The 26,620-nt window shown below is 35.4% G+C and overlaps 1 protein-coding gene across 1 annotated transcript in view; it reads left to right on the forward strand.

Moving 5' to 3' along the window:
• The window catches only part of RFX7 (regulatory factor X7), a 161,967-nt gene that overhangs the window by 121,117 nt on the left and 14,230 nt on the right, over positions 1-26,620 (forward strand). The window contains 5 exon segments of the mRNA XM_020981445.2: positions 7,581-7,663; positions 14,340-14,462; positions 22,663-22,779; positions 24,083-24,167; positions 24,655-24,862. Of these exon segments, the coding sequence (XP_020837104.1) occupies positions 7,581-7,663; positions 14,340-14,462; positions 22,663-22,779; positions 24,083-24,167; positions 24,655-24,862 (616 nt within the window).

The following is a 26,620-nucleotide window of genomic DNA, read 5'->3' on the forward strand; positions in this document are numbered from 1 at the left end:
TACTTGTACTTAGCATCACTGGGTTGTTTTTTTTTCCTTTTTTTATTTTATTAATTTATTTTGATTTATCAACAATCACTTCCATATGCTTTTGAGTTTAAGATTTTTTTCTTCCTCTTCCTCCCCACCACCCTCCCCAAGACGGCACACAGTCTGATATGGGCTATACATTTACATTCCTATAAAACATATTTTCACATTAGTGAAGTTGTAAGTAAAAAATAAAACCAATAGGAGGAACCATCAGAAAGAGAAAACAAAACTCAACAGAAGAGAAAAAAAAGATAGCAATTCAACTTTCACAGTTATGATTACTATCTGTGTATTTTTCTCCATCCTTTTCCCCCATTTATGCTTTTCTTCCTCCTTTCTCCTCCCCCTTGCTTTTGACCACCGCCTCCTTCAGTCTCTCCTCCCTTCCATTGTCTCTTTCCCTTTTCTTCCCCTTTGCCCTTACTGCTTCTTCCCTCCCTTCTATCCCCCCTCCCTTTTCTTTCCCCCTTTTCTCTCCTACTGCCTATATGGCAAGTTATATTTCTATACTTAACTGATTATGTTATTCTCTTCTTGGGCCAAATCTGATGAGAATAAGGTTCACACAATGCTCACCCCCCTCCCTTCTTTCCCTCTGCTGTAATAGCTTTTTGTGTCTTTTCCTGTAATGTAATTTACCGTTGTCTGCCTCCTCCTTTCTCAGTACATTTTCTAAAATCAGACTAATTCACTTACTTGGATCCATTTAACCCACTTGATTAGATTTTTTTTTTATCATTACATCAAAGTCAACTAATATCCACCCCCTTTTTGTATATTCCTTTAACATGGTGTAATAACAATACAGTTCTCAAGAGTTGCAAGTGTCATCTTCCCTTATAGGGATGTAAACAGTCCGTCCTTATTAACAGTATTTTGTATTTTTCTGTCCCATTTACCTTTTTATGTCTTTCTTGAATCTTGTACTTGAAGATCAAATTATTTGTTGAGGAAGATTTGGAAGTCCCCTATTTCGTTGAATATCCATCTCCTCCCTTGAAAAATCATGCTCATTTTTGCAGGGTTAGTTGAGAGAGGAATCCAAGCTCCTTTGCCTTATAGAATATCATGTTCCATGCCCTGTGATCTTTTAATGTTGAAGCTACAAGGTCCTGTGTAATGCTTACTGTGGTTCCCTGATATTTAAATTGTGTTTTTCTGGCTGCTTGCAGCACCTTCTCTTTCATCTGGTAATTTTGGAATTTTGCTATTATATTCCTTGGCATTGTCAATTTGGGATCTCTTTCAGGTGGTGAACAGTGTATTCTTTCTATGATTATTTTACCTTCTGGTTCTAGAACTTCAGGGTAGTTTTCCTTTATGATTTCCTAAAAGATATTGTCCAGGCTCTTTTTGTCATCATGATTTTCAGGTAGTCCAACGATTTTTAAATTGTCTCTCCTGTATCAATTTTCCAGGTCGGTTGTTTTACCGATGAGGTATTTTATGTTTTCATCTATTTTTTCATTTTTTTGTTTCTGTTTGACTGATTCTTGCTCTCTCATAGAGTCACTAGTTTCCATTTGTCCAATTCTAGTTTTTAACAGATTGTTTTCTTCTGTTAGTTTTTGTACTTACTTCTTCAGTTGGCCAGTTGTATTTTTAAGGGATTTGTTTTCTTCAGAGTACTTTTTTCTGGTTTGCCAATTGTGTTTTTTAGGGACTTGTTTTCTTCAGTGTACTTTTTTTTCCAATTGGCCAATTGTATTTTTAAAGGACTTCTTCTACCTCTCTCATTAGACTTTTAAAATCCTTCTTGAGCTCTTCTAAGAAGGCTTTTTGGGCTTCAGACCAGTTCATATTCCCTTTTGATGTTACAGATGTGGGTTTGTTGACAATGTTGTCCTCTTCAGAATTTGTCTTGATTTTCACTCTTCTCATAATATGAATCTATGGTATGTTTCTTTTTACTCATGGCCTTTAAAGAGATTGAGCTCTGCTGCTGGGGAACAGAGGGCTGTGACCCAAGCTTCTTGTGTTGAGAGCTTAGGTCTTGGTCACTGGCTTTGTGTGCTGGGGTGTCTTATGTTGGCAATTGGAGGCTGTAGGGTTCTGGCAGCTTACCTCATTTTGGGCTGGAGTCAGCAAGGCTGGAACTTTCAGGCAATTCTAGGTTGCCTGCTTTTCCTTTCCTTTAGCTTTCTTCAGTTCCTTTTAGATGGGTGCTGCAGGGTGTTTATCTGCCTGGGGCCCCTTGCAATGCTGCCTCCCTGGTTTCTGCTAATGCACTGGGAGATTCCTTTGCAGTAGATTGCCAGGGCACCTGGTGGTTTTCTGAGCTGGTTTCCACCTGTTCCCCTGCCCTCACCGAGGCACTGGGAGGTCCAAGTGTTGGTGTTTGCCTGCTCTACCACCTGGGCTTCAGGATCTCCTCCTGGTTGACAGTTGGAGGCTGTAGGGTTCTGACAGCTTACCTGGTGTTGGGTTGGAATCAGCAAGGCTGGGACTTTAGGAAGACTCTAGGTTGCTTTCTTCAGCTCCTTTCAGATGAATGCTGCAGGGTGCTTGCTTATCCGCCTGGGGCCCTTTGTAGTGCTGCCTCCCTTATTTTTGCTGAGGCACTGGGAGACCCATTTTCTGGGCTGCTGTACTGCTGTTCCCCATCTTTCTTCTAGTTCAGCTGTTCCAGGGTTTGTTTGGTTTTTTTTTCTGGGGTGATATTTTCTGGGTTTTCAGAGGTTGATGAGCTTTACTGGGTTGTTACGAGGCTCAAATGAAGAGAATATGTGTAATGTACTTTGCAACTCTCAAAGGACTATATAAATAACAGTTATTCATTTTGTTATTATTGAGCACCTTCATTATCCTGGTAACCCTATGAATACTCTTCAGCTTATCAGTGGCCTCCCAAAATGTGCTTCTCAGAATTACACTTGGTATTCCTGATATCGTATATCCAGGGTGGCGTACCATGGAATTATCACCTTCCTTCTCTTGGATACTGATCTTCTTTTAATGTAGCCTAAGAGTACATTAGGTTATTTAGGTTGTCGTGTCACAATGTTGATTGGTATTCTACTCACTTTTCAAAAGAATTATTCAGGCATAGCTGTCACAAGTAAGAACTATAAATGCCTTTGGAGAGGAAGAGGAGTATCCAATAGACAAAAATAGGGAAAGTGTTATTATGATTTGGTAATGTACTTTTGAAAGGATGACAAGAAAAGCAAAGGACTTAAGAAATAACACAGTTGTTTAGGGGACATGTACAACTAATTATCTCAATGAATAGCTTGCTAGACTTGGAGTCAGTAAGATCTAAGTTCAAATCCAGCCTCAGCAAAGCTTACCAGCTCGGTGACTCTGGGCAAGGCTTTTAACTCTACAAACCTCAATTTTCTTATCTATAATAATAATAGCACCTACTTCCAGGGATATTGTGAGGATAAGATGAGATAATATTTATCAAGAGCTTTGCAAACTTAAAGCACTATATAAATTCTAGCTATTATTATCCGTGATTGTGGTATAATCAGAAAATTTGCAATACGAAGAGTGTAGTTTCAACATAGATGTTAATTTTGAGATATTGATATAACATTCAAATGGAAATCTTAGAGTCAAGTTAAGTGAGTAATGGGACATAGTCACATATGTGTACTAGACTTTACTAAAGTATATTTCCCTTAACTAGAGACTCTAAAAGAGAAGACATTGGATTAAGAGACTCTAAAAAAGGAAATTTTTACAATAACAATTACAAATTATCCCAGTGATGAAGAAATGGGCAGAGTATCAGGAAATAAGTGTAGCTGCCCCAAATTTTCTCCACTGAGGTTAGATTTTAAAACAATATATTTAAAAGATGGAAAGAAGGTCACATAAGAACAAAGGCAAAAAATGTCATTGGACTGCAAACTCATCAAAATAAAAAAAGAACTGAGGCTTTTGAAAAATACTGTAGACAATTTAAAAGGGCTTATTAATTCTAGAGAAACAGATAGAAAAGGAATAACCCCACTACCCTTCCCCACCTGCATCCAGTTTTCTACCTGTTTTCTTTATTATAATAACTGCAATGAAATCAATACTACCCTTCCAGGAGGAACAGATATGTAAATGGGATCCTCTTTTGTTCTATTCACCATCTCTGTGATTTTCCAGACCAAAAAGCCCTTCCCCAGCCACTCTTCCTCCCTATGTGTCCCCCCCCCCTTAAAATATTAGCCTTCTGGAGAGTAGTGAAACCACTTGCTTTTGTATGTGTATTCCTAGTGCTTAGAATGTAATAAATGTTTCATCAGTACTTTTTCATTCTTTCAAAACATAACTACTCCTCATTTTATTTCCATAGTCTGAGAAAAATCTACAAACCAAAAAGGGCAAAACAAACACTAATCAAGAAAGTGTTAAAGGTACCAATTTAGTAAGAAAACAGTTGGCTTCTTTATATGAGTTCTAGTCTTTGGGGCTAAAGAATTATATCCCAAAGTGCTGATGGAACATAGAAACATAATCACTGAGACCGTCAGCATTCTTTAAAGAATTATGGATTATGGGAGAAGTGCCAAAGATTGAAGATTGATTAGAAACTGGCCAGTAGGATGGTCTGGCAAACTTCTAGAATAAGTTATTAAACAGATCATTTGTGAACATCTAGAAAGTGAAACTGTGATCAGTAGGACATGATAATTGGTTAATTTTTCAAAAGTCTTGGCAAACTAACATTTTTTTCCTTCTCTCATAATGTTATTAGATTGATCATTTAGATTGTAAACTTATTAGATTTTAATCTCCTTGAGGGCAGGAACTGTCCTTTGCTTCTTTTTGTATCCTCAGTGCTTAGCCCAGTGGCTAGCATATAGTAGGCACTTAATGAATATTTGTTAAATTGATTGAGTAAATGCAATAATCAATTATCTGAATTTTAGCACGTTTACTTGTCAGCCTTTTCTGTAGTTAGAGAAATGGTGGAAAGATATGGGCTCGATGGAAGTATAACTAGGGCGATTCATAACTGGTTCAATAATAAGAAAATTGTGGTTCTGTGGAAATAGCATTGTATTTGAAATTGGAGGACTTGGGTTCAAATCTTGTCTCTGTCATTTACTGCCTGTGTGGTAAATTGCTTCTCATTTTCTGTATCTTGAAAATGGGGTGGGGAGAGGAATTAGAAGTTTTCTTAAGATTGCTCCCAGGTCTAAATGTGTGGTCCTGAGAACTGAAGATTGTTAATTATTAGCAACTTGTCGAGCAGAAAGAACAGTTCTAATTGTGAGCCTGTGCTGTACAACAGTTTTATCAATGATTTGAGTGATAGAAACCCTACTTAAACAGATGTGCCTATGGCACATTGGTGGAAATTATTCCAACAGAATCAGGATCCAGAAATTTCTGAACCAAAGCTAAGATAATGACATTCTATAGGGATAGATTTAAAGTTAAATTTAGGCTTAGGCTCAGGTATCAGTAAAGAAGTGTCAGGTGTTGTTACAGCATTTATTGGGGGGAGAGGGGTAAGGTCTTAGTTGACTACAGGCTTAATATGAGTTAATAATGAGGGGGAAATGCCAAAGCAACGTCAGTTTAGAGTGAATTAAGAGATTAAATTTAAGTATCTAGAACTAGGAGGTAGTGATTCTATGAGTTGATTGGACCACACCTTGAGTATTATGACCAGTGCTGAGTACCATATTTTTAGATGAATATTTATTAACTGGAACATGCCCAGAAGAAGAGGATCAGTATAATAGGAGAACTTAGATAAACCATGTCATATGAAAAGTAATTGAAGAGTTGGAGGTATTTAGCCTGTAGAAGAGATGTAGGGGGAACACAATATAGCTATCTTTGTTTTAAGGGCTGTCATGGGGAGAAAATTTTGTATTATCCCATGAATCTTCGGAAGACAAACCAAGATTAGTAGGTAGAAGTTAGATGGAGGCAGATTTTGACCAAGTAATCGAAGATAATTCTGGATACTTAAAGCAAAATAAAACTGAAATGGGCTGCTATATGAAATGGTTAATTTTCTGTTAAAGAAAATTTAAGCAGAAGTTGGATGATCTGTTGGGAATGTGGAATGGAGTATCACTAGAATGTAGAAAGTCAGACCGAGGAACCCATAAGAACCCTTCTAATGTCCTGTGGATAATTAAAACTATAGAACTGACAAAGGATGAGTAGTCAGGAATGGAAATGTTTTGTGAATCAAAAGCAGCAATCGTTTAAAACCTTCTGGGTGGATGTATTTTTCAAGAGAATTAGTTCAGTCTTTGACATATTTTTCTATCTGGAATACCTCATTAATTGGATGTGCTTTTTTTATGGAGGTGTAAGAGGTGGTATAATGTCAAGGATTAGTGGACTGGCCTTGGTGTCAGGAAGACCTGAGTTCAGATCCTTTCTCTGTCATACTATCTGTATGACCATAGGCAAATTTTTTAACCTTTCAGTTAATGCGTGTTTCCTCATCTATAAAATGAGGGGCTTGGACTTGATTCCTAAGACTATAAACTACAGGTGAGTGGGTGATAAGCATCAGGGAAAGGAATTTCCTCTCTAGAAGTTCCTCACATAGACAAAAACTGTTTTGGACACCCTCCATCCCCCAACAACAACAACAACAAAATCCTACAACTATGAACTCCAGTAAATTATTCAAACTCATTAATTTTATTATTATATTGAATATTGCCAAGAATGGGTTACCGTATTTTTAAATATTTGATTATTTTTATTTTTTTGTCACTTATTAACTAGAATTTGAACTGTAATTGATGCTGTTTGATAATATTATGAACTAGGAAAAGTCCAAATAATGAGGGCAAAAGAAGCATCTTAAAAGAAGAATGCTATTAAATTCATTTTCAGTCAAGGTAGTGTAGCTGTAGACTTTTAGGAAGCAATAGCAAATAACCTGTCAGATTGCCATGTGTAGGATAGCTCTAAAGCCAACTGCAAGTCTTAAGCAGGCACTATAAATAGTCATTACAGCTATGAGTTTAAGAACAGTTTTTAAATGTTCGCAGAGTCAAAAGAATTGTTGGTGTACCTCAATCTTTTCAGCTATCAAAGGCATCATGCAGCCTTGAAAATGATAAATCATATAACAGAATTTTAAAGTTAGAAGGGACGTTAAAAGTCTAAAACATTTACTTCAACCCTCCTCATTTTACATATGAAATGTCTCCAGGTTCACACAAGTATTTAAGTGGCAGAATCAAGACTTCAATCTCAGTCTCCTATCTCCCAATCCAGTGCTTTTTTTTCCCACTACACCATACACAAGGCCTCTTTTTGAATACAATGAAAAATAAATTATAGGAAATAGTGTTGTCTAAAGCTTTGATCTATCATAGTATTTATTCTGGTAACAGAAGCAGTAATAACAAAGTTTCTACTTGATTTGACCTTTTCTGCAATTACTCAGGGAAGCAATTTAGTTTTGCTACTGAACAAATAAAGAGAAAAGAAAAACTCCAAGGTGTTTTTTTTTGTTTGTTTGGAGTAATTTCAATTGCTAATTGTTATAGGGGATTGGTTAGCTTGTTTAGAAATGTATTGTTTTTTTAAAAATATTTTCCTCTTTAATCCTTTGTAACTAGCAAGAAGTTGAGAAGTTTACAGACCTAGAGAAACTCTACCTCTACCTTCAGCTGCCTTCTGGTCTCAGCAATGGAGAGAAAAGGTATATATATATTTTCTTGGTCTCTGACATTAGTGAAAAAAGCATACAGACAGTCCTCCATTTTTGTCATAATATATTTCTGAAAACTGTCTCAGAAAACACTTGGGGAAAAAGATCAGTTTTAGTTTTTATTCAGTTTTTACTTTAGTAAAAACCAGTAGTCTTCTCCACCAAATGGTGTTTGTACATAGGTAAAGCTGAATGCTTACTTTGACTTTATTTAAAAGATAAGATGCTGCATATTTGGTCATTTTTGAAAATTAGAAACCACAAATAAACAGATTACCGTGATAAGGAATGAAACATAGAAGGATTTTTTTTTTAGGTTGCTCATTGAAATGAGAAGTTGCAGAATATAAGTATTACCATAGGTTCATGATAAATTCCATGTTCTTTCTGATTTTCTGTTTGGGACCTGCTCCCTAAATATTTTAATGGATTTATAGTCTTCCTGATGTCCTTCAGCTAGCTAAATTATCCATGTCTTCAGAGTGTTGGGTAACTCTCATTCATTTTCCCCCAATGTAACATATTAATATGTTGTCTTATTTTATCTTTCAAAGTTTTGGCCAGAAAATTTTGGAGGGAGTATGCTAGCAACTGCTGTGGTTACTTAGTTTGCCAAAAAATTCTGTTTTAGGATCAGAAATAAAAAAGGTTTTCTACCCCTTTTGTTTGGACTCAGAAATCTTGGTTCCAGCCACAGCCAGTCAGCTTCTAACATTCAGATTCAGGCTGTATCTTCATCTGACCCTACTACAATTACGAATCATTAGATTAGCCACATCAAGGTAGTACCATTACTAAGATTCTTGCTATTACCTAAATCTGGTTATGGAGTCTATAGCTAGTCTATTCTATGCCTTTTCCAGAAACCTAGAAATTGAGGCAAAAGGCTCTAAAAAATACTCTGCTATGAAAGTGGAAATTGGATAGGAGTGGGGAAATTGTGCTATGAGCCCATATGATTTTAGCAGTTAAAGCATATAGATACTGTGGCAGAGGTGACAAAATTCGGCTTGGTACAGCTCACAAATGAGTGGGATAAAACCGGATTAAAATGTAATTGGAAAATGTTTGACAAAATAAATAAAAATACAGTACAGCACAGATACTGCTAACTTATGGTTTTCTAACTATTTGAGTTTGATACCACTGCTGTATGACATATCCAGTTTTTACCCAAGTATAGGCTTACCAGGATACCTGGACCAAAATAGATGTTTCCTTTCATGAAAGTTACTTGTTCATCAAAGGAGTTGAGAACATTTAGGACAAGAAAGGGCTCATTGTCTCTGTGCCTCTCCATTCAAGTCCTCTCATGCTTTACTTTGGTGTATAGATGATTCTGGGTTCTTGAAGATTATGCCAGCTTCCCAGATTGGAAATTTTTTGAGAATAGATCTAATGAAAAGCTTTATGTCTTTTATTCAACTAACAGCCTAGCCAAGTTGTAGAAGTATACCAGTTTAGATGGAAGATAATGATATTTTCTGCCACCACACTCTTAAAAGTATCCACTGAGTCTTAAGTTCCATATGTATTGGTAAATGGAGTACCGACAGCAACAGAGCAGATCCTCAAAGTACCACTGTGGTCAAATGTCTGACCTTTACAATTGTTGTTCTGGAAAGGGCTGCCTTTCAAGAGAAGCTGAATATCTCTTCAACTTGTGATGCTAGAAATAAGGCAGCTGTGATCAAAGGGGCCCAGGAACGTAAGGCTTCCCATCACTCAAATTCCAAATCTCTGCAAGGTCAGCAGAATCCCTAGCCGTCACAGGCCCTATATCTGAAGAGACTTAGCCTTTTACTTCTATCATTATGTGTCATTTTCTAGGAATGAGGGCAAATAGATCTTAAAGAAATCTAAATATCCTAAGGCATAAAGGAATGTTCTAAAATGATATTCTATTTCAGACCTAATTTCTAATGAAAAAAGGAGATTGGTTTATGACATCCTGAAGTTAACATAGTTTATTCATATAAACCCGAGCATTCATATTACATCACATTTCCAACTTCTAAAGGAAGTGTGATCTAAAGGAAAGGTTGTAAGATAAGAAGCAAGGAGATCTGGGTTTCAGTACTTATTCCTATGCTAGATAAGTATGTAACCTTGGTGAATGACTTTAGTCTCTGTGCCTTAATTTCCTCATCTATGATATGAGAATATTACTATTTGCCCAACCAATATCACAGGAATGTAGGAATTTATTAAGATGATAATGAAAAAGTACCTTAAAAAGCATAATGCTATACCTACAAATATAATATTCAGAATAGAAGACTAGTACTTCCTCTAGATCTCTCCTTATCAGACTAAATAAGGCTTTTATGAAATCTGCTTGGTTGTTATGGTCTTACTTCTTTATCATTTTCTGCATTGTTTTTACCTGCCTAGACTGTTACCTCATCATAATCAAGTTATGAGATCTTACTGCTACCATCTTCAACCTGGTATTTTCAGCACCCCACCTACCTTTCCATGCCCTTGTCTCAGTTTCTTTCAGTACTCAGAAGATACTTTGCCCAGCTAGTTCTTACCCCAAAATGGAATCTTTTGTGAGAAAGCTTAATCTCAAAGGAAATAATGAACTTCCTCTATACCACTGGAGTCTTACAATTATTGTGAAGAATAATTCTGAAGAAACAGCACCATTCTGTGCTTCACAGATCCTTAGAGGAATTCATAGACATCAGTTTATCAGTATACTTGATGACTGTACTTCACAGGTGGCTGTATGTCAGACTTGTCATGGTAAATTGGGAGATATGCTATTTCCTAGGAACATATATTTAAGCTGTGACAGAGAGCTTAATGGGAATCATAAATCCACCAGTTGCTGCTGACTTTTGGGTACCAGTGATGTAGTTAGAAGATGTATGGAATGCATCCATGGAGACTTCAAGTTCTGGGTAGGATACTGAAAGAATTAGGAGCACAAGTAGTGTTTTCATGTCTTCTTTGCATTGATGGTGGTAACTTTGAAAGAGAAAAGAAAACCTAGGAAGTTGATGTTGTCAAAGAGAAGGGTTTAATTTTCTCGGCTATGGTCTATGATCCCATAATGATGAGATTGTGGAAAAGACTTGATAGCTTAGGAAGAACGTATTTGGTAAATTTGCCAGACTGAACAAGAGGGCTTTAAATTTAATTTTTGAGGAGAGAGGGGCAAAAGCCCAGATAAAAAAAACAAAGGTAAATATGAAGACCAACATATATGAAAGAAACAGCATAGTAAAAGTGATGCCAGTAATTATCAGGTGAAAAGGAACAAAAACCTTGTCACGAATGAAATTTTATGGCCTCATGTCTATCCTTTCATTGCACAGTAATAAAGTAGGTGAAGACTTGGATTTATCTCTGATCGAAATTATTTCTGACCAAATGAAACAGAACCCTGTGTTTCTGTGCTGAACTTGCTGCTTATCTGCTTTGAGTGTTGTCCTTCTGGCTTCAGCCTCAAATCACAAATCAGACTTTCAGAGTTGGAAGGGAGTGTCAATGATTATCTAGTCCAACCTATACTTGAGCAAGAAACCCCTCAGCAGCATAGATGACATGCAGACATCTAACACTCCTAGGAAGACCTCTAGTAAAGGGGACCCATATCCCACTTCTAGGGCAGCACTTCCACTTTTAAACAGTGCTAGTTGTTATGGAGTTTCTCTCTATATCAGGCCCATTGGAGCTTATCAGAAAAAGCCTAATCTTTCTTCTACAAGACAGCTTTTCAAATAAATTTGAAGATACCTGTCATATCCCCTAAGCCTTCTTTTGGCCAAACATTCTTACTTCCTGCCTCCAGTCATCATGTGGCATGACCTTGAGTCCTTTCGTGGTTCTGGTTGTCTTTCCCTGGGCATTCCAGTTTATCAGTGTCCTTCCTAAAATGTAGTGTCCAAAACAGAGCATATTACTTTAGATATTATCTCACCAGACAGAGAACAACAAAACTGCCATGTCCTTACTCTTTGAGGGAACTCTGTTTCTCTCAGTACAACTTAATATATTAACTTTCCTGAATGAATTAATTAATGAATGAGCATTGTTAAGTGCTTACTTTGTGTAAAGCTCTGTGCTAAGTACTAGGGATACAAATAGAAAAGTACAACAGTACTGGGCTTTGCAGGAGCTTATACTTGTATGGGGGAGACAGCAGATGTAAATCAGATCAAAGGTTTCATATTCCATAGGGTAGAGTGGTAATTCATTTTCTTTAATATCATTTCTACTGATAAGATCATACAAGTTTATGATGTTGAACAGTTTGACAGTGCCATGGAGTCTGGTGGCAACAACTGTTTTTTTCTGAGTCTTGAGTAGCTATTGCTGCTGAGGAGGCAAGAAGGACTACAGCACCCTTAGAAGCAGTTGCCAAGTTTCTCTGTAGGGGTTATTTCTCTGGATGCTAGCTGTCCTATCACATATTGAAGTCGAAGTTCACCAAAACCCTCAGATTCTTTTTCATACAAACTGCTGTATGACCACTCCTTCCCAGTTTTGTCCCTGTGAAGTTGATACTTTGAATCTAGATTTTATGTGAGTCAGTTGTTTAATGTGGCCATTTAAAAAGCTAACAGAATCTTGAGCTGCATTAATAAGAAATATAATTCTTTATGGGACTTCTTTATGGGACTCTACTTGTCACAAATCATTCTGGAGTATTGTATTCAATTGCAAATTCTACATTTTAAGAGGGATATAGAACTCAGAGTGGGTCCACAGTGTGGTGACTCATATGTGGAGGCTGAAAACCATGTCAGATGGATAAAAATTAAAAGGAATATTTAGCCTATAAAAGAGTAGACTAAGGAGAGATATGATAGTTCCCTTCAGATATTTAAATGACTATCTTGTGATTTAAAAAAAATAAAGTGGTTATATGTCATTTCAGAGAATTTAACTGAGACCACTGGATAAAAAATATAAGCAGGTTTTTTTTTTCTTTAAGGCAATTGGGGTTAAGTGACTTGCCCAGGGTCACACAGCTAGTAAGTGTCAAATGTTTGGTCTGAGGCCAGATTTGAGCTCAGGTCCTCCTGACTTCAGGGCCAGTGCTCTATCCACTGTGCCACCTAGCTGCCCCTAGGTTTTAATTTAACGTAAAGAACATTATAACAGCTATAACTACCTAGCACTAGAACAGGTTGCTTTGTGAAGTAATTTATTTGCTTGGTTAGTTTTATTATCTACCAAAATTTCAGTACAACACTACTATTGATTTCAGGCATTATGGCATTCTCAGTTGATGTTATTCAGTCTTATCAGATTAAACTGGGATTATGAAGTCCTAAGACATTGATCAGTTGGAAACTTACACAGAGGAGGATGATGAGGTTGGTAAAGGACATTTAGTCTGGGAGAAGAAAAGAAGACTGAAGGAGGACATGATGATTACTATCTTGAGATATTTTAAGGTTATCATGTAGAAGAAAGATTAGACTTATATTGTTTAGCTCCAGAAGACACAGATATTATATGTTGGTAGAAATAATAAAGGTAAATTTCTAAGCAAAATAAGGAAAAACTTACTGACAATTAGGAGCTATCCACTGTCTCAAAGAAGCAATGAGTTCATCATCTCTATAAGACTTCGAGAAAAAAACAGATGACTTAGAAAAAATTCTTTTTTTCTAAATGAGCATTTACTAAGGATTGTTATAGAGAGGATTCATGCTTCAGCTGTAGGGTTGAACTGGATGATTTCTGAAGTCCCTTGCAACCCTTAATTTTCAAAACTAATATTAGCCATTATTAATTATAAGTCTTCTTTGCATTTTCTCCCTCAGTCTTTCTTTTTTTTATCTTATACACTATACACTTATTGCAGTATTCTTTCGTATTCCTATTCTTTAGCAGTCTGCTTTTTCTTTTCAAATATTTCTTCAGTTCATTTTATCTGCAATAGTTTTCAATGGTGATAATGTTTCAGTTTGTTCTGGGGTATATATGTGAAAGAAAAAAAATTCACTTAAGATCAGATGTTATGGTTTACTTAGTGGTTTTTTTTTAATTAATTGAATAAGAAGTTTTCCTTATATAGAACTCAAATTGATAGCTTCAAGTTAATGTTATTATATTTCTACTGCCCATTTCATAACATTTTTAAGGAAATTACTATGTAACAAAGATCTGCTTAATGTTGAATTTTGCTCCCTATCACATATTCTATTTTGAGCTAGATTTCTAGTGCAATTACTCTGTATGTTGTATATTTTCCTAAAAATAAAATAAACCAAAAACTGAGTTCTTTTTGTCAGTTTATCAAAAATTTGACAGTCTAACAAATTCAAGCAAAACAGATTGTCACCAAAACTTCCAGTTGCTTATTTTTTACTAAATCATATGTGTGTACTGTCTGTTCTACATCTCTTGGCCAGTTTAGGGAAACACTGTTATGAATTTTTAATTGAAAAAAAATAAACATAATCTTTGCAGGACATTTGGCCCTGACTATTAGAGGTAGAAAAGAGAGGTGGAAATGGTGAAGTATTGTTACTTCAGTTGAAGAATCCTTCCTTGCTACATGTTATCAGGAATTGACCAATTATTATAAGTTTGGCTTTTTCTTATTCTCAGGCTGTCCTGTAGAAGAAAGTTTAGGTTTGTCTAAAAAAGTCGCAAAGTAAGGCACTATTTCAGCTAAAATATATCTTTGTTTTGTGACCAGCGATCAGAGTTCCGTGTCATCAAGCCGTGCCCAGCAAATGCATGCCTTTTCCTGGATTCGAAATACATTGGAGGAGCATCCTGAGACTTCACTCCCTAAGCAGGAAGTCTATGATGAATATAAGTAAGTACGATGTGCAAGCATTGGGTCTTCGGATACATAAAGGGATTTGAGTATTATACAGTTCTCACATACTGTTGTCTGCTTCATTATCAGTGAATACCAAGCTGAAGTCTTTAAAATCATGAATGGTATGGATGAACATGGACTTATTCAGCAATTCACAGAATGTGAGGGCACCCTTTGAAGCTTTAAAGAGAGAAATTTGGGAGAAATAAATGGAAGTGCACAGCAGGTAGTAAACTTGAGGAACCTAGTTACTGGCAAAAAAAAATCTTCAAAAAAGGTTTGGATAAAGTAATAAATGACAGATTTGTAATAGATTATGAAGGGAAACTAGGTTGGGTTTTGGGTTTTTTTTGTTTGTTTGTATTTTTGGTGGAGGGAGAGATACATCCCTAATGTTCTGAAGCTAATATCAAAGAGAACAACTTTGCCTTCCTATGTCACATCCCTTTGTGCTGTTGTAGCATAGACTGGACCTTTTATAACACTCCATTATGAATTTCTTCCTTATGCACAATCCTGTAATAAGCGCTAAAGGTAATGACTTGGGGTTTTTAAGTTCACAAACTTATTTAGGATCCCTACAAATCTTTATAAACTTCTTTCAAAAAAGTGGAAATTTGGCCAAACAGGAAGGTAGCAGAGATGATCATAAGAAAGGAAATAGAGAATAGAGTTCTAGAAAGAAGCAGGTTAGGAAACACGTGATAATATAGATGAGGTGGGCAGTATATGACAGAAACTAGGAAAAGAAGAAACCAGTGCCACTAGTATTGATGTAGTTTAGGGAGAGTGGTTATATAGTTCCATAAATAATTAGCAAATTTTAATTAAATGCTTGCTGTGTATAAGTTGCTTTAGTTAATACAAATAACTGCTGTATCTGTGATCCTGCCTATTCCCCCAAATATATAACCTAGATATCCTACATATCCTCACCTCATTTAAAAGAACAAGGAACCTAAGAGGACTTATTTAACATATTGCTGTGGGTTGTAACAAAATCATAGAATATGTGTTTGGGAGGGACTTTCAAGATTAACTCATCCAGTTCATGTTGCAGAAGAGGACCTGAGACCTTCAGAGAATAATTAACCTGGCCATCCTCACACTGGTGGTAGCAGAGGTAGTATTAGAACCTAGTCTCCTTATTTAACCTCAAATACTTTACCCTACACTACCTTTCAAGGGACTTTAGGGACTTCGGCAGAAGTTCCTTAATTTTTTTTAATATCATAAAAATCATTAATTTTAACTTTATCAGTGATTTAAGTGAAAATGGATCCTTGTTAAAAATTATTGACATAAAACTTGAGTGGCATAGCTCATATCGTTATAAGACAGAGATGAGTTAGAGAAATGGTTAGAAACAAAGTCCAATATGCACTAGTGAAGAACAGTTCATTTAATGTAGAAGAACAAACTTTAAATAAAGGCTAAGTGATTTATGAAATATTAAAATGTCTGCATCAAAGTGGACATGTATTAACCAATGACTCTGTTCCTAAGAAATAAACATGCTGTTGAGTTGCTGATATAGAAATATGGCAGGTACGTCTCTAGTCAAGTCCTACCCCAATGTTTCATTGCATTGTAGAGGTGACCCTAAGGTTCTTAAAGGCTGTGCCAATGGAGTATAAGTTTTGGTTAGTTCCACCAATACAGAAAGGTTTTGACAACCAACTAAATATCTCATCTGGGAATCAGCATAACACTTTGGAGGGATGCACAACACCAAGGTTTGCTGCCAAGGGAGGCATTTCTACCAGCACCACAACTCAAAGAAGCAGTCTAGCAGGGCACAGTTTCAGTCTGCGTAAGTGGAGGAAATGCCCACATTAGTGAAATTGTAGCTTTTGGATATATTGAAATGATAGCATGTAGATATACTGTCTAGCTTGGGCCTATACAACTTGACAAATGTGAAAGTTTTGGAAGATTACGGTAGATAGATAGAAAGACATAAAAGGGTTAGAAAATAGACTGAAGAAACTGCCTGATTTAAGTTTTGATCTATATAAGTGGGATAGTATGGTGACAAAGTTTTCAAATTCCACTTAGAAAATATCAGGAGGTTTAAATCACAGCAAGAAGGATTTAGGTTAAATATACAAAAAAATCTTCTTGACAATAAGGTATGTTCCTTGTGGAGTTTGGGTTTTTACATTAGATGATTTCTAAAGTTAATTTTTAAAATTGAAGTTTGTATTAATTAAGATTAACACAGATCTTAATTAAAAACTAGACTTCCTCCTATTAAAATAATAATGGAATCTTCTGAAGCTCAAAATCAGCCCCCCTGCAATTCACTGGGTAGAAGCAATTTTTGTGTTAGTATCCTTTATATTTGTCCTTATTGAAGCTATTCATGTTGTTATAATGACAACTCCTTAAGAGTAGAGATTGTTTCATTCTTTCTGTTTGTATTTCCAGCACCTAGTATGGTGCCAGGTGCTTAGTAGGCACTTAGTCAGTGCAGATTGATTGATAAGAGTTGTTTTGTCAATTGAGAGAGCTAAAACAAATGAAATAGTAGCTGTTGCTGATCTCCCTTTGAAAAATAATGTAGCAGAAACAGCCTCCTTCACTTACTTTATTTTGGCTAACCTTTTAATATTGTCTTTACTGTTTTATTATCTTTAATCAGTACATTTATTTCACTAAATGTTATATATAATTAAGATTTTAAATATAGGTTTTAATTTAAATTTTAATTCAAGTTAAGGTTTTAAATTTTGTGGATCCTAAAATATGAGTTATGTATTTTAAAGTTCATACATCAATTGCAAGAAATTGCTGCATCCCCCAAGTGGCCCACTACCCTCCTTGTATTTGTTATCTACTTTCTCCCTCTTCAGACAATCTTGTATTTACTTATTTGGTTGCTTGTCTTCTTTGTGTATAAACTTTAAGGGCAGAGACTGTTTTCCTGGGGGTTTTTTTGTGTCCATCAGTGCCTCTCATGTAGCAAGTAGTCATTAAATAAGTGCTTGTTAAATTGTAATCAAATCATCTTTAAACATCTATGAGTATATTTCCAAACTTTACTAGAGATAATATCTGTGATCTTCAAATATGAACCAGTAGGGAAAGCTAATGGAATGAACCAATCCTAAATCTCTGATGTATGTAAATGCTCAGCAAAAAAATAAAAGACAGCGGCAATAACTATTATTTCTCTTGTTATCACACAAGAAAGAAGTATAAAAATTATTTGTAGATGAATTTCTTGGTAAATAATTTATTTCTTGATTTAGCAACCAAAAAAATCAGTTTAACTGCCAGTCTGTGAAATTACAAGTGCTCAGTGGAAAACTGTTATGTTTACTTGTTGAAAATTTAATTATATTATGACTACGTGATACTCATTCACTCATGCATTTCTTTTTCTATAGTCATTTTATTTGTTGATAATTTTTTAATTGCTCAAAGGAATAAGAAATGTTTGAATCTTTTCACATGTATGTGTAACTTCCACTAACATCCTTATTCTCACTTATCAACCAAGTCAGGTGTCTGTATATTTGTCAAGGTAAAATAAATCCTGAGAAGTTTAATGATATAATTAATCGTATTAATATACTTTTTCTTTACTTAGGAAGATTAAGATATCAAATGTATAATGAGTGATTGATAGATAAATGTTATTTAGACCTATATAAACATCAGAATGATGTCTAATATTAATTTGCAATAACTGCTGTATCTAGAAATAGAATGTTTAAATATGTGAGCATCTGCAAGGTGTTCTGCCTCAATTTTAAGAAATAATTTCATTTCTGTAATTGGAAATATACATTGCAACCAAAAATCAATTTTTGTTCACAAATCATAGGTAAATATAAGGAATACGGCATTTAGATGTAATTGCATCATGTCTCTGAGAATTTTCTTTTAATACGAAAATTCACATTTATATTATCAATAATATGGTAAAAATATATTCTTTGCATTGTTACCTAAAAGCTGCTGTGCATTCTCCAAAGGTAGAATGGGAGAGATTATAGGTTTAGAGTGGGAAGGGACTTGAGGTCATCTCATCCAACCCTTCACTTTACAGATAAGCAAACTAAGGTTGCTAGAGAATAAAAGGCTTCCTTCCTCACAGAGGCACAGTCTAAGAGGTGGAAAAAGGATTTCAGTTCAAGTCCTTTGACTCTGAAGTCACTGTTCATTGCATAGTACCATGCTGCATTTCATGCCAGGTGTTGGCATATGATGTGTTTCTTTTTACCCCTTTTTGCTCAAAAGCTAAAGCATTCAATGATATTTTACAAAGTAGATTAGTATGTGATTTTCTGGTGGTACATTTTAGTCACATTCTCTTGGTGGTCTATGTCTCCTAATTTCTTCCTGCCCTGTAAAGGACAAGTAGCTTCCTCTTATAGTAACGTTTTTCTTCCCTTCTTCCCTACCAAACACATAATTAAATAATTTTGACTGGAAGGGATGAATTTACTTCCTCTTTCTATATTTCTTTTATGTAAAGACTCCAGAAATGCATATAACCTAGTATCCTATAGCAGACATGACCTGAGCTAGGAAGGAAAATTCCTTTTTCCCCTTTCTCTATACGTATTTTTCTGTATCCATCCTTTCATCGTCTCAGAGGAAGAGAGAGAGTAGGTTCATGGAGTTTGAGAGCCAAAGGGTCCTTAGAGATATTATAGACCAAACCCCTCCCTTTTTACAGATGAGGAAACAGGCCTGCAGTTTTAATAACCAAGGTCTTCGTCAGTTGGATCTAGAACCCAAATTTCTTGATTCCTTGTCCAGTATTTTTTCCCTTTGTGCCATAAGATGTAGCACATAAATGTGCCCATGTATCCTACATCTTGCTTTCCAAATGTCAATATACCTCTAGTCTTTTCATGGTCAAACAATGAGTGGTTATTGTGTATCTGCTTCCTTACTACTTATTCCTCAATCCAGTACAGTCCAATTTCTGTTCTTACCACTCTTCCAAGTTACCTAAGGGAACCAGATATTAGTCACGTACCATGCTCATTCCTATGAAATACCAGCAGATACAAGTGAATGTGTTTCCTACGTCTCCCACTTTACCATTGTCTCCACATTTTCCAGGACATATCTAGGACATATATCCCTCTTGGATAAATTTAGCACTTGGTTTTAAGTTTTTCTTTCCACTTCAGTCCTTACAACTCATGTTGATGATCCATCCAGCTCATTGCCCTCATAGTCTTCTCCTTCCACTCTTTCCACAGTTCTTTTTGCACTCCACTGAATCTGATACTTATTCCAGATCATCATGGCGGTACTGTAGTCTTAGTGATCACTTAGGATCATAACAATCCTGAGATATTATTACAACTTATTGCTTCCTCTCTCTAACTACGGTCTTCTTATCTGTTATGTCATGCAGTATTCTCTGTAGCTGTTAAACATATTTTCCATTCTTATTGGGGCCCACAATCACACTGTCCTTCCTACTTCCTGCCACTTCTTTTGTGCCTTAAATAATTTGTGAAGTGTAATATTGATTACTGGGGCTCTTTCAAGTACATACATGCATTATGTAGAAATATAATGCCTGTTATAAATTGAATTATCTTTAATAGAGTGAAATGAACCAGGTTAAGAAATTTTTAGGTTTAGTTTAAAAACTAGATCATGAGATACACCCTTTAAAAAAAAGCAAATGATCTAATTTTAAGAATAACAGTATGTTGTACTGTGAACATATTGTTTCTCACTCTGAATATACTGCATAAATATAAGTTAACGCTGAGTTAGGTGTTGTGACACCATTTCTTGTTCAATCCACATGCAATCTAAATTGTTAAACATGAAAATAAAAGATCTCTAAGTATCCTGAAATGACCCTGTGCTTTATAGCACTGCTTTAAAAATGATAGTAAGTGATCAAATTGAGTTAGCTGAATTAGGTTTAGTTTTTTGGGGTTTGGTTTTTTTTTTTTTAATACAAAATGAGGATCTAGCAGAAGTTTCAGGGAAGCATTTTGGTTCAGTAATAAAGAAGAACGTTCCTTAAATTGGCTACGTGGGGAAGCAGTATGTTCCGTGACCTTCCACTGGTTCAATCAAAGGCTTGATGACCATCTGCTTTATATTGGAAGAATTTTGGAGCTGAAAGAGATCTCCGAGATCATCTGGTCATAGAATCGTAGAATGTTGAAGCTGAAAGGCACCTTACAGCTTATGGAGTTCAAGCTCTTTATTTTACAGTGAGCAACCTGAGGTGGATGGAAGTTAACAAACTAAGCTGTGGCCACACACCTGACTAGTGGCACAGCTAAAATTAGAGCTCAAGGGTCTTGATGCCCAGAGAGATTCATTAGGCTTTTTAGAAGGAACTTTTTATTATCAGATGGGAACTTAGAGGATCTTGAAGGCTGCTTTTAGCTTCTGAAGAGTCTGTAAAAATGAGATTAGCACAGGCAATGAAAATCTTTGTGATTTTTTAAAAATAAAGACCCTGTTGTTACCTCTTTTTACCTAGTTTGTTTATACTGGATATATATAAAATGCTGTATGCTTTACTTATTAATGTAGGATGTTGAGTCATAATTGTTGTTTGCTTCTTGGCATTGTCTACTATTTGACCTTGTTGTTCAGTTATTTTCAGTCGTGTCTGACTCTTTATGACCTCATTTGGGGTTTTCTGGGCAGAGATACTGGGGTGGTTTGTCATTTCCTTCTTCAGCTATTTTACAGATGAGGAAACCGAGGCGAACAGGGTTAAGAGACTTGCCCAGGATGCCACAGATAGTGTCTGAGGCCCAATTTGAACTCATGAAGATGAGTCTTCCTGACTCAAGGCCTGACACTCTGTGCCACCTAGCTGCCCCCGTTGTGCCACCTAGCTTCATTATTTAATGTCTATTTACATACTTACAAAATGGCATATAATATCTTCTTCCTAGAATATACTTTCCTTCAAAATATAAAACCATTGTCTTTATCAAAATAACAATGGCATTTGGTAGTCTATAACTTATTTTTCTAGTGGGAGCCAAAGTAAAAAGTAACAGAATTCTGCTGTTCATGTGGTTTTGTTTTTTATTTTTTGAGACTGACTCTCCATATTTCACCTAGATTGGAAGTGTAAGGGCAGTTCCTGGGCATTGTCCCTCTTTGATCAGCATGAGAGCTTTCACCTGCTGTGTTTTTGTCCTGCACTAATTCTCCTATCAGGTAGTCTAGTGACCTCCTTACTCCTGGTGACTCATCATGTGACTTAGTATGGACATCTGATCAATTTATCCCATTGCTTCTCCTAATTTGTAAGCTCAATTAGACTTTCTTGTAGGTGTGACTATAGGCATGTGCCATCATGTCAAGCTGTAGTTTTGTAAAATCACTAGGTTTCATGAATTCTGCCTTACTGAGGAAATTTGAATCTACGTTGCACACATCTAACTTTGCTCCTTTTGCTTCCCATATAACTATATTAAGAAACTAGAAATATATTGCCTGAAGAAAATTATAGTTGATATATTACCACAGAGTCTTACCAAATCCAGAGAATAAAAAGAAGAGAGCAAGTATTTTAAATTTCTTATTGGGGTAATTGCCTGGGCCTTTTTTCTTTTGCCTTGATTTCCTTGAAGCCTCATTTTGTTTTCCTCAGCTCAGATAATTTTTGTCTTGTATTTGTTTCTTTAAGTCTAGTTTTATTTACATTTGCTTCTGAATTTCTTTGGCATAGTTCTTGTGTACTAGATTCCCTTTTTCTTTTTAACTAGTTCATATTTTCTTTCTGAGTTGTTCAAACCATAAAGGTGATTAATGACATTGGCAACTGAATTTGTAGTGATTTGATGCAGTTTGCTTTGGTCAGCACGCTGAATGAACAGTGTTAAATCATACAGTCATATTTTCTGCATATTTATTGGGGAAGAGACATTTGGAGTGAGAATGGAAAGCTCTGCAACACTACTATTCACCAGATTCTTTAGGTTCCACAAATACTGTTTGAAAGCTATATTTTAACCCTGTGGAGATAATCAGCTGCCTACCCTAAGATGACTTCTTATTGTAGGTAGTAATAATAAATAAAATCAAAATCATTTAAAAGTGGGGATAATTGACTTTTGGTAATCAGTTTAGCCCTTTAAAGAAAAAAAAAGGATAAGAATGGTATTCAAGGCAACTCCATGCTATATAGTACTAAGTTATGGTATTATTTAAACCACCCCTCCCTCTTTTACAGAAGCTATTGCGACAATCTTGGTTACCATCCATTAAGTGCTGCTGACTTTGGAAAGATCATGAAAAACGTCTTTCCAAATATGAAGGCACGCCGCCTGGGCACAAGAGGCAAATCAAAATATCCTTTACTAGAACAGTTTTCAGTAATCTCTTCAGCATTTGCTTACAGAACATCTGTTGTTGTAGTTCAACCACTAACTAAATTTAGAAACAAAATTAAATCAACAAATGCAAACAACTAAAAAAAAAAGTAAATTTTGGTTTTCTAGCTATCATCAGACTTCAAGAGGAACAGCTTTAAAAAAAAGATTAGTTCATCTATGTATCAGGACAGTAAGGTAGCTTTGCCTTACTTCTTAACACTGTATTTATTAGTGGTCTGATCTTATGTTCTTAGAAGTAAATATATTTGAGATACTTCATAGTTCAATAAGTAATCTAGCATATTAACAAAATGAAAGAGAAATGCTGATCTTTATACTGTCATCCTCTTGTTCCTTCATAGCTTTAGAACTTAAAGCATCTTGCTACAAAAACACAAATGCTGTAGCAAAATGTACTATTAACTGAAAGATTGGCATCAAAAAATGTTCAGCCTGACAGTTATAGCATATACTGATAAAAACTGAAGGTCAAGTCAGAAGAAAACCTGACCTTGTAATGGGGAATAAAATGTGTAAAGAAGGAAAACCAAATATAGGTGAAACTTGGGGAAACATTTAAAATGTATGATAAGGTTTCTGAAGGAGATCTTGCATCATTTGGAAAATATATAGCTGTCTTTGATGACATAATAACAAGAAAATTAGCTAATATGGGACAAATGGGAAGAAAGGAAAAATGAGATTGCTCTTGTGCTATTTTTAAAAACCAGTCCAGTTTTTTATTAACCATTTATTGTTTTCCGGACCTATTAAGGATTTCACCTCCTGGGCTCCTGAACATAATCAAGTGTGCCCAGATGTGTCTTTATCGTCATAAAGATGAGAATTTTATATGTTATGGTGGAAGAAGCGTCAGGGGAGAGAGAAGGTTAGAGGCCTTGTGACACTCTTAAGGGATGTTTTGGCTAAGTGCCTCAGCAAGAGTTTTCCCTTCTTTGTGCCAGGTTTCCATTTGGCTATTCCTCCCTTGCTGACCAGTTTCTCTGAATTAGCACAACTTCACAGGGCAGTTTATCCATAAATTTATAGCTAGTGACAGTTGTTTAGCTTCATTTCAGATGAGTAAAATTTTACCATGTCCATTTCAGTTTAAGAGGATTCACATTATACTGAAAATTTGATTTTATTAAAGGTTTTAGTAAGGTAGACACTACTTTGTACTGAATAATGTTTTGATTTCTACGTGATTACCTGGAAAATATTGAAAGTAATCCATTTTTATTGAAGAGTATTTTAGCACTTAACTCTTTATATTACATATTGCTACAGTGGACTAAGGAAAAAAGCTTTTGTTCATATGCCAACACTGCCCAACCTTGACTTTCATAAAAGTGGAGATGGGGTAAGACATCTGTTTTGTTTACTTTTTGACTTTTTACTAGAAATGGACAATTTAACATCAGCATTGAAACTCATGTAGTGTAGTCAGATATAAGCAAAAGTAGCACCAAAAACTGCCTTTAAGAAACTAAAATAAACACTCCACAGAGACAAAATGCACTATAGCCTATAACAAATTATTTGTAATTAACAGTAAAATAGAACATAATAGTTTTAGTGGCTTTAGAAAATATTAGCATACTATGTACATGTTTTCACAAACCCCTTTTCATAATTTATAACCACAGTTGTATTATTTCTGATGCTTGTGAGCATGTCCTTACCATTTTCATGGCTATAGTAATCAGCTAATTTCATTCGTTTTGTACAATAATCTTAGGTTTTGATTTATTGCTTATATATTGAGGATGCATGTTCTCTAAATGTACTTGAATAGAATTTTTCTTTGAGCTTTCTGAAAGTTAACTTTTCCTTTTTCCTTTGATTAGTTGGAAGGAGCCGAACCTTCCGGGCAACTCCAAACTGTTGATGAGGAAGTTATCTCTGCTGCCTGCCGCCTTGTGTGTGAGTGGGCCCAGAAAGTATTAAGCCAGCCATTTGATTCAGTCTTGGAATTAGCTCGCTTCCTTGTAAAAAGTCACTACATAGGCACCAAATCGATGGCAGCTCTAACTGTAATGGCAGCAGCACCAGCAGGTACTAAATTAACTACTGTTAGAAAGCTAAAACTAACCCAGAGGTCTTGACTAGTCAAAAATAGCTGTTATATTTAGAATTGATATAAAGAAGATTTTAGCCAGAAGGGGCTGGCTCATCTCCTTAGTGTTAAGATAATTTGATGAGAGCTCTCTTGTTGTGATTAACCAATGTATTCAAGAAGTTTGGTAAGCCTCAAAAATGGATAGTGGGATAAAATGTAGCTCTTAGTATGCAAAGCTATTTCTGTGTATGTGTGCTGCTGTGCTGCTTTATGAAAAATTTTAAGGTTAACTTGATAGAATTTTATTAATTCCTATTATCATTGCTATTTAAAAATTTAAAGACTTTTTTTCAAATAAATTTCTCCCTAAGAAAGTATTGTTTTTAATTATGATGACTTTCACTTTCCTTGAGAGAGGAACCTTTTATTTTCAATAGGATACAAACATATATGATGTGACAGGCATGATGAGACTGATTTTTAAACTTATTAATACCAGAACTTATGCATTCAAAAATTTCCTCTTTAAATGAGTCTGTTCGGGAGGCTATACACTGCTCTAAAAATACAAAATATTTTTGGAGTTTTTGGAGTTACCTTCAGAGCTGTTTTGGAAGCCAAATGATAAAATTAGCCTAATTACTTTATAATCACACCTTATTTTAATCTAAGAACTATATTAGCCAGTTTCAGCATTCACTTTATTAGACTTGTCTCTGACTTTTAGCCAGTTTAAAAAAATGCACCCTTAGCAGATGAAAATTCACCGCTTTTGAAGATAATCAGAAGAATGTGTGGTGAGCATAAAGGCAATTTCAGATATGTTATGAACAATGGCAGCATCATTGCAACGATTGTATAGCCTCCCAATGTCATTATTTTGAAGTGGACAGCACTCATTTACATATCTAAATTCTGGTGTGTTTATTTTAAGCCATTATTTTATAGTTTATACTTTGCATACTTATGGAAGGTAGCTCAAATTTTAATCAGTTTATTGTTGGAAATAAGAAAAAATACAGTTTTACATAAAAAGTTTATTAACATACAAGCTAAGTCCATCCTAATTCTATAGAATATTATTATGAAATTATATCTCAATGGAAATGTAGACAATTAAGAAATACCTCATATATTTCTGGTGGCTTATCTAGTCTCTAATGAACTCTGAATCACTTTCTCTGTCAAAATACATCTACCAAAAATTTTAAATGTCTGTGTTCTGTTCTTATTGCTCTTATTTCAAGATTATTTTAGGACCCATATTTTTGCAAGATCTTGTTTGTTTATAATTTGACTCATTTCTCTGGATTTCAACTGCATAACATGAATCTGAATTAGAACTAATACACATGCATGTGCAAACACACGCAAAATACATTCTTTAAAGGGCTCAGCTTTGGAGGTTCTTGTGTTGTAGTTACTGAAAACAATTGTGTCTTCTTGATTTTTAGAATTATCTTTGTGAAGGCTAGTAACTATGTGTATATGTGAGAGATGGATAGATACACAGATGCACGTACATATACATATGCACATTTACACACACACACACACACACACACACACACGAAATGTGATGACACAGTAATTGTAGGGATTTTTTCCCCCCAACAAATTTAATTAAAAGAGAGTGTGATTGAGAAGATAGTGAGCTAACTAGCTTCAGAGTCAGGAAGACATGGTTTTGGGTCTCACTCTGACATCTCCTGGCCATGTGACTCAGGGCATGTGCTTTCACCTCATCACCTTTA

The sequence above is a fragment of the Phascolarctos cinereus genome, unplaced genomic scaffold, assembly GCF_003287225.1.
Source record: "Phascolarctos cinereus isolate Bilbo 61053 unplaced genomic scaffold, phaCin_HiC Scaffold_3;HRSCAF=262, whole genome shotgun sequence".
NCBI classification, from domain to species: Eukaryota; Metazoa; Chordata; class Mammalia; order Diprotodontia; family Phascolarctidae; genus Phascolarctos; species Phascolarctos cinereus.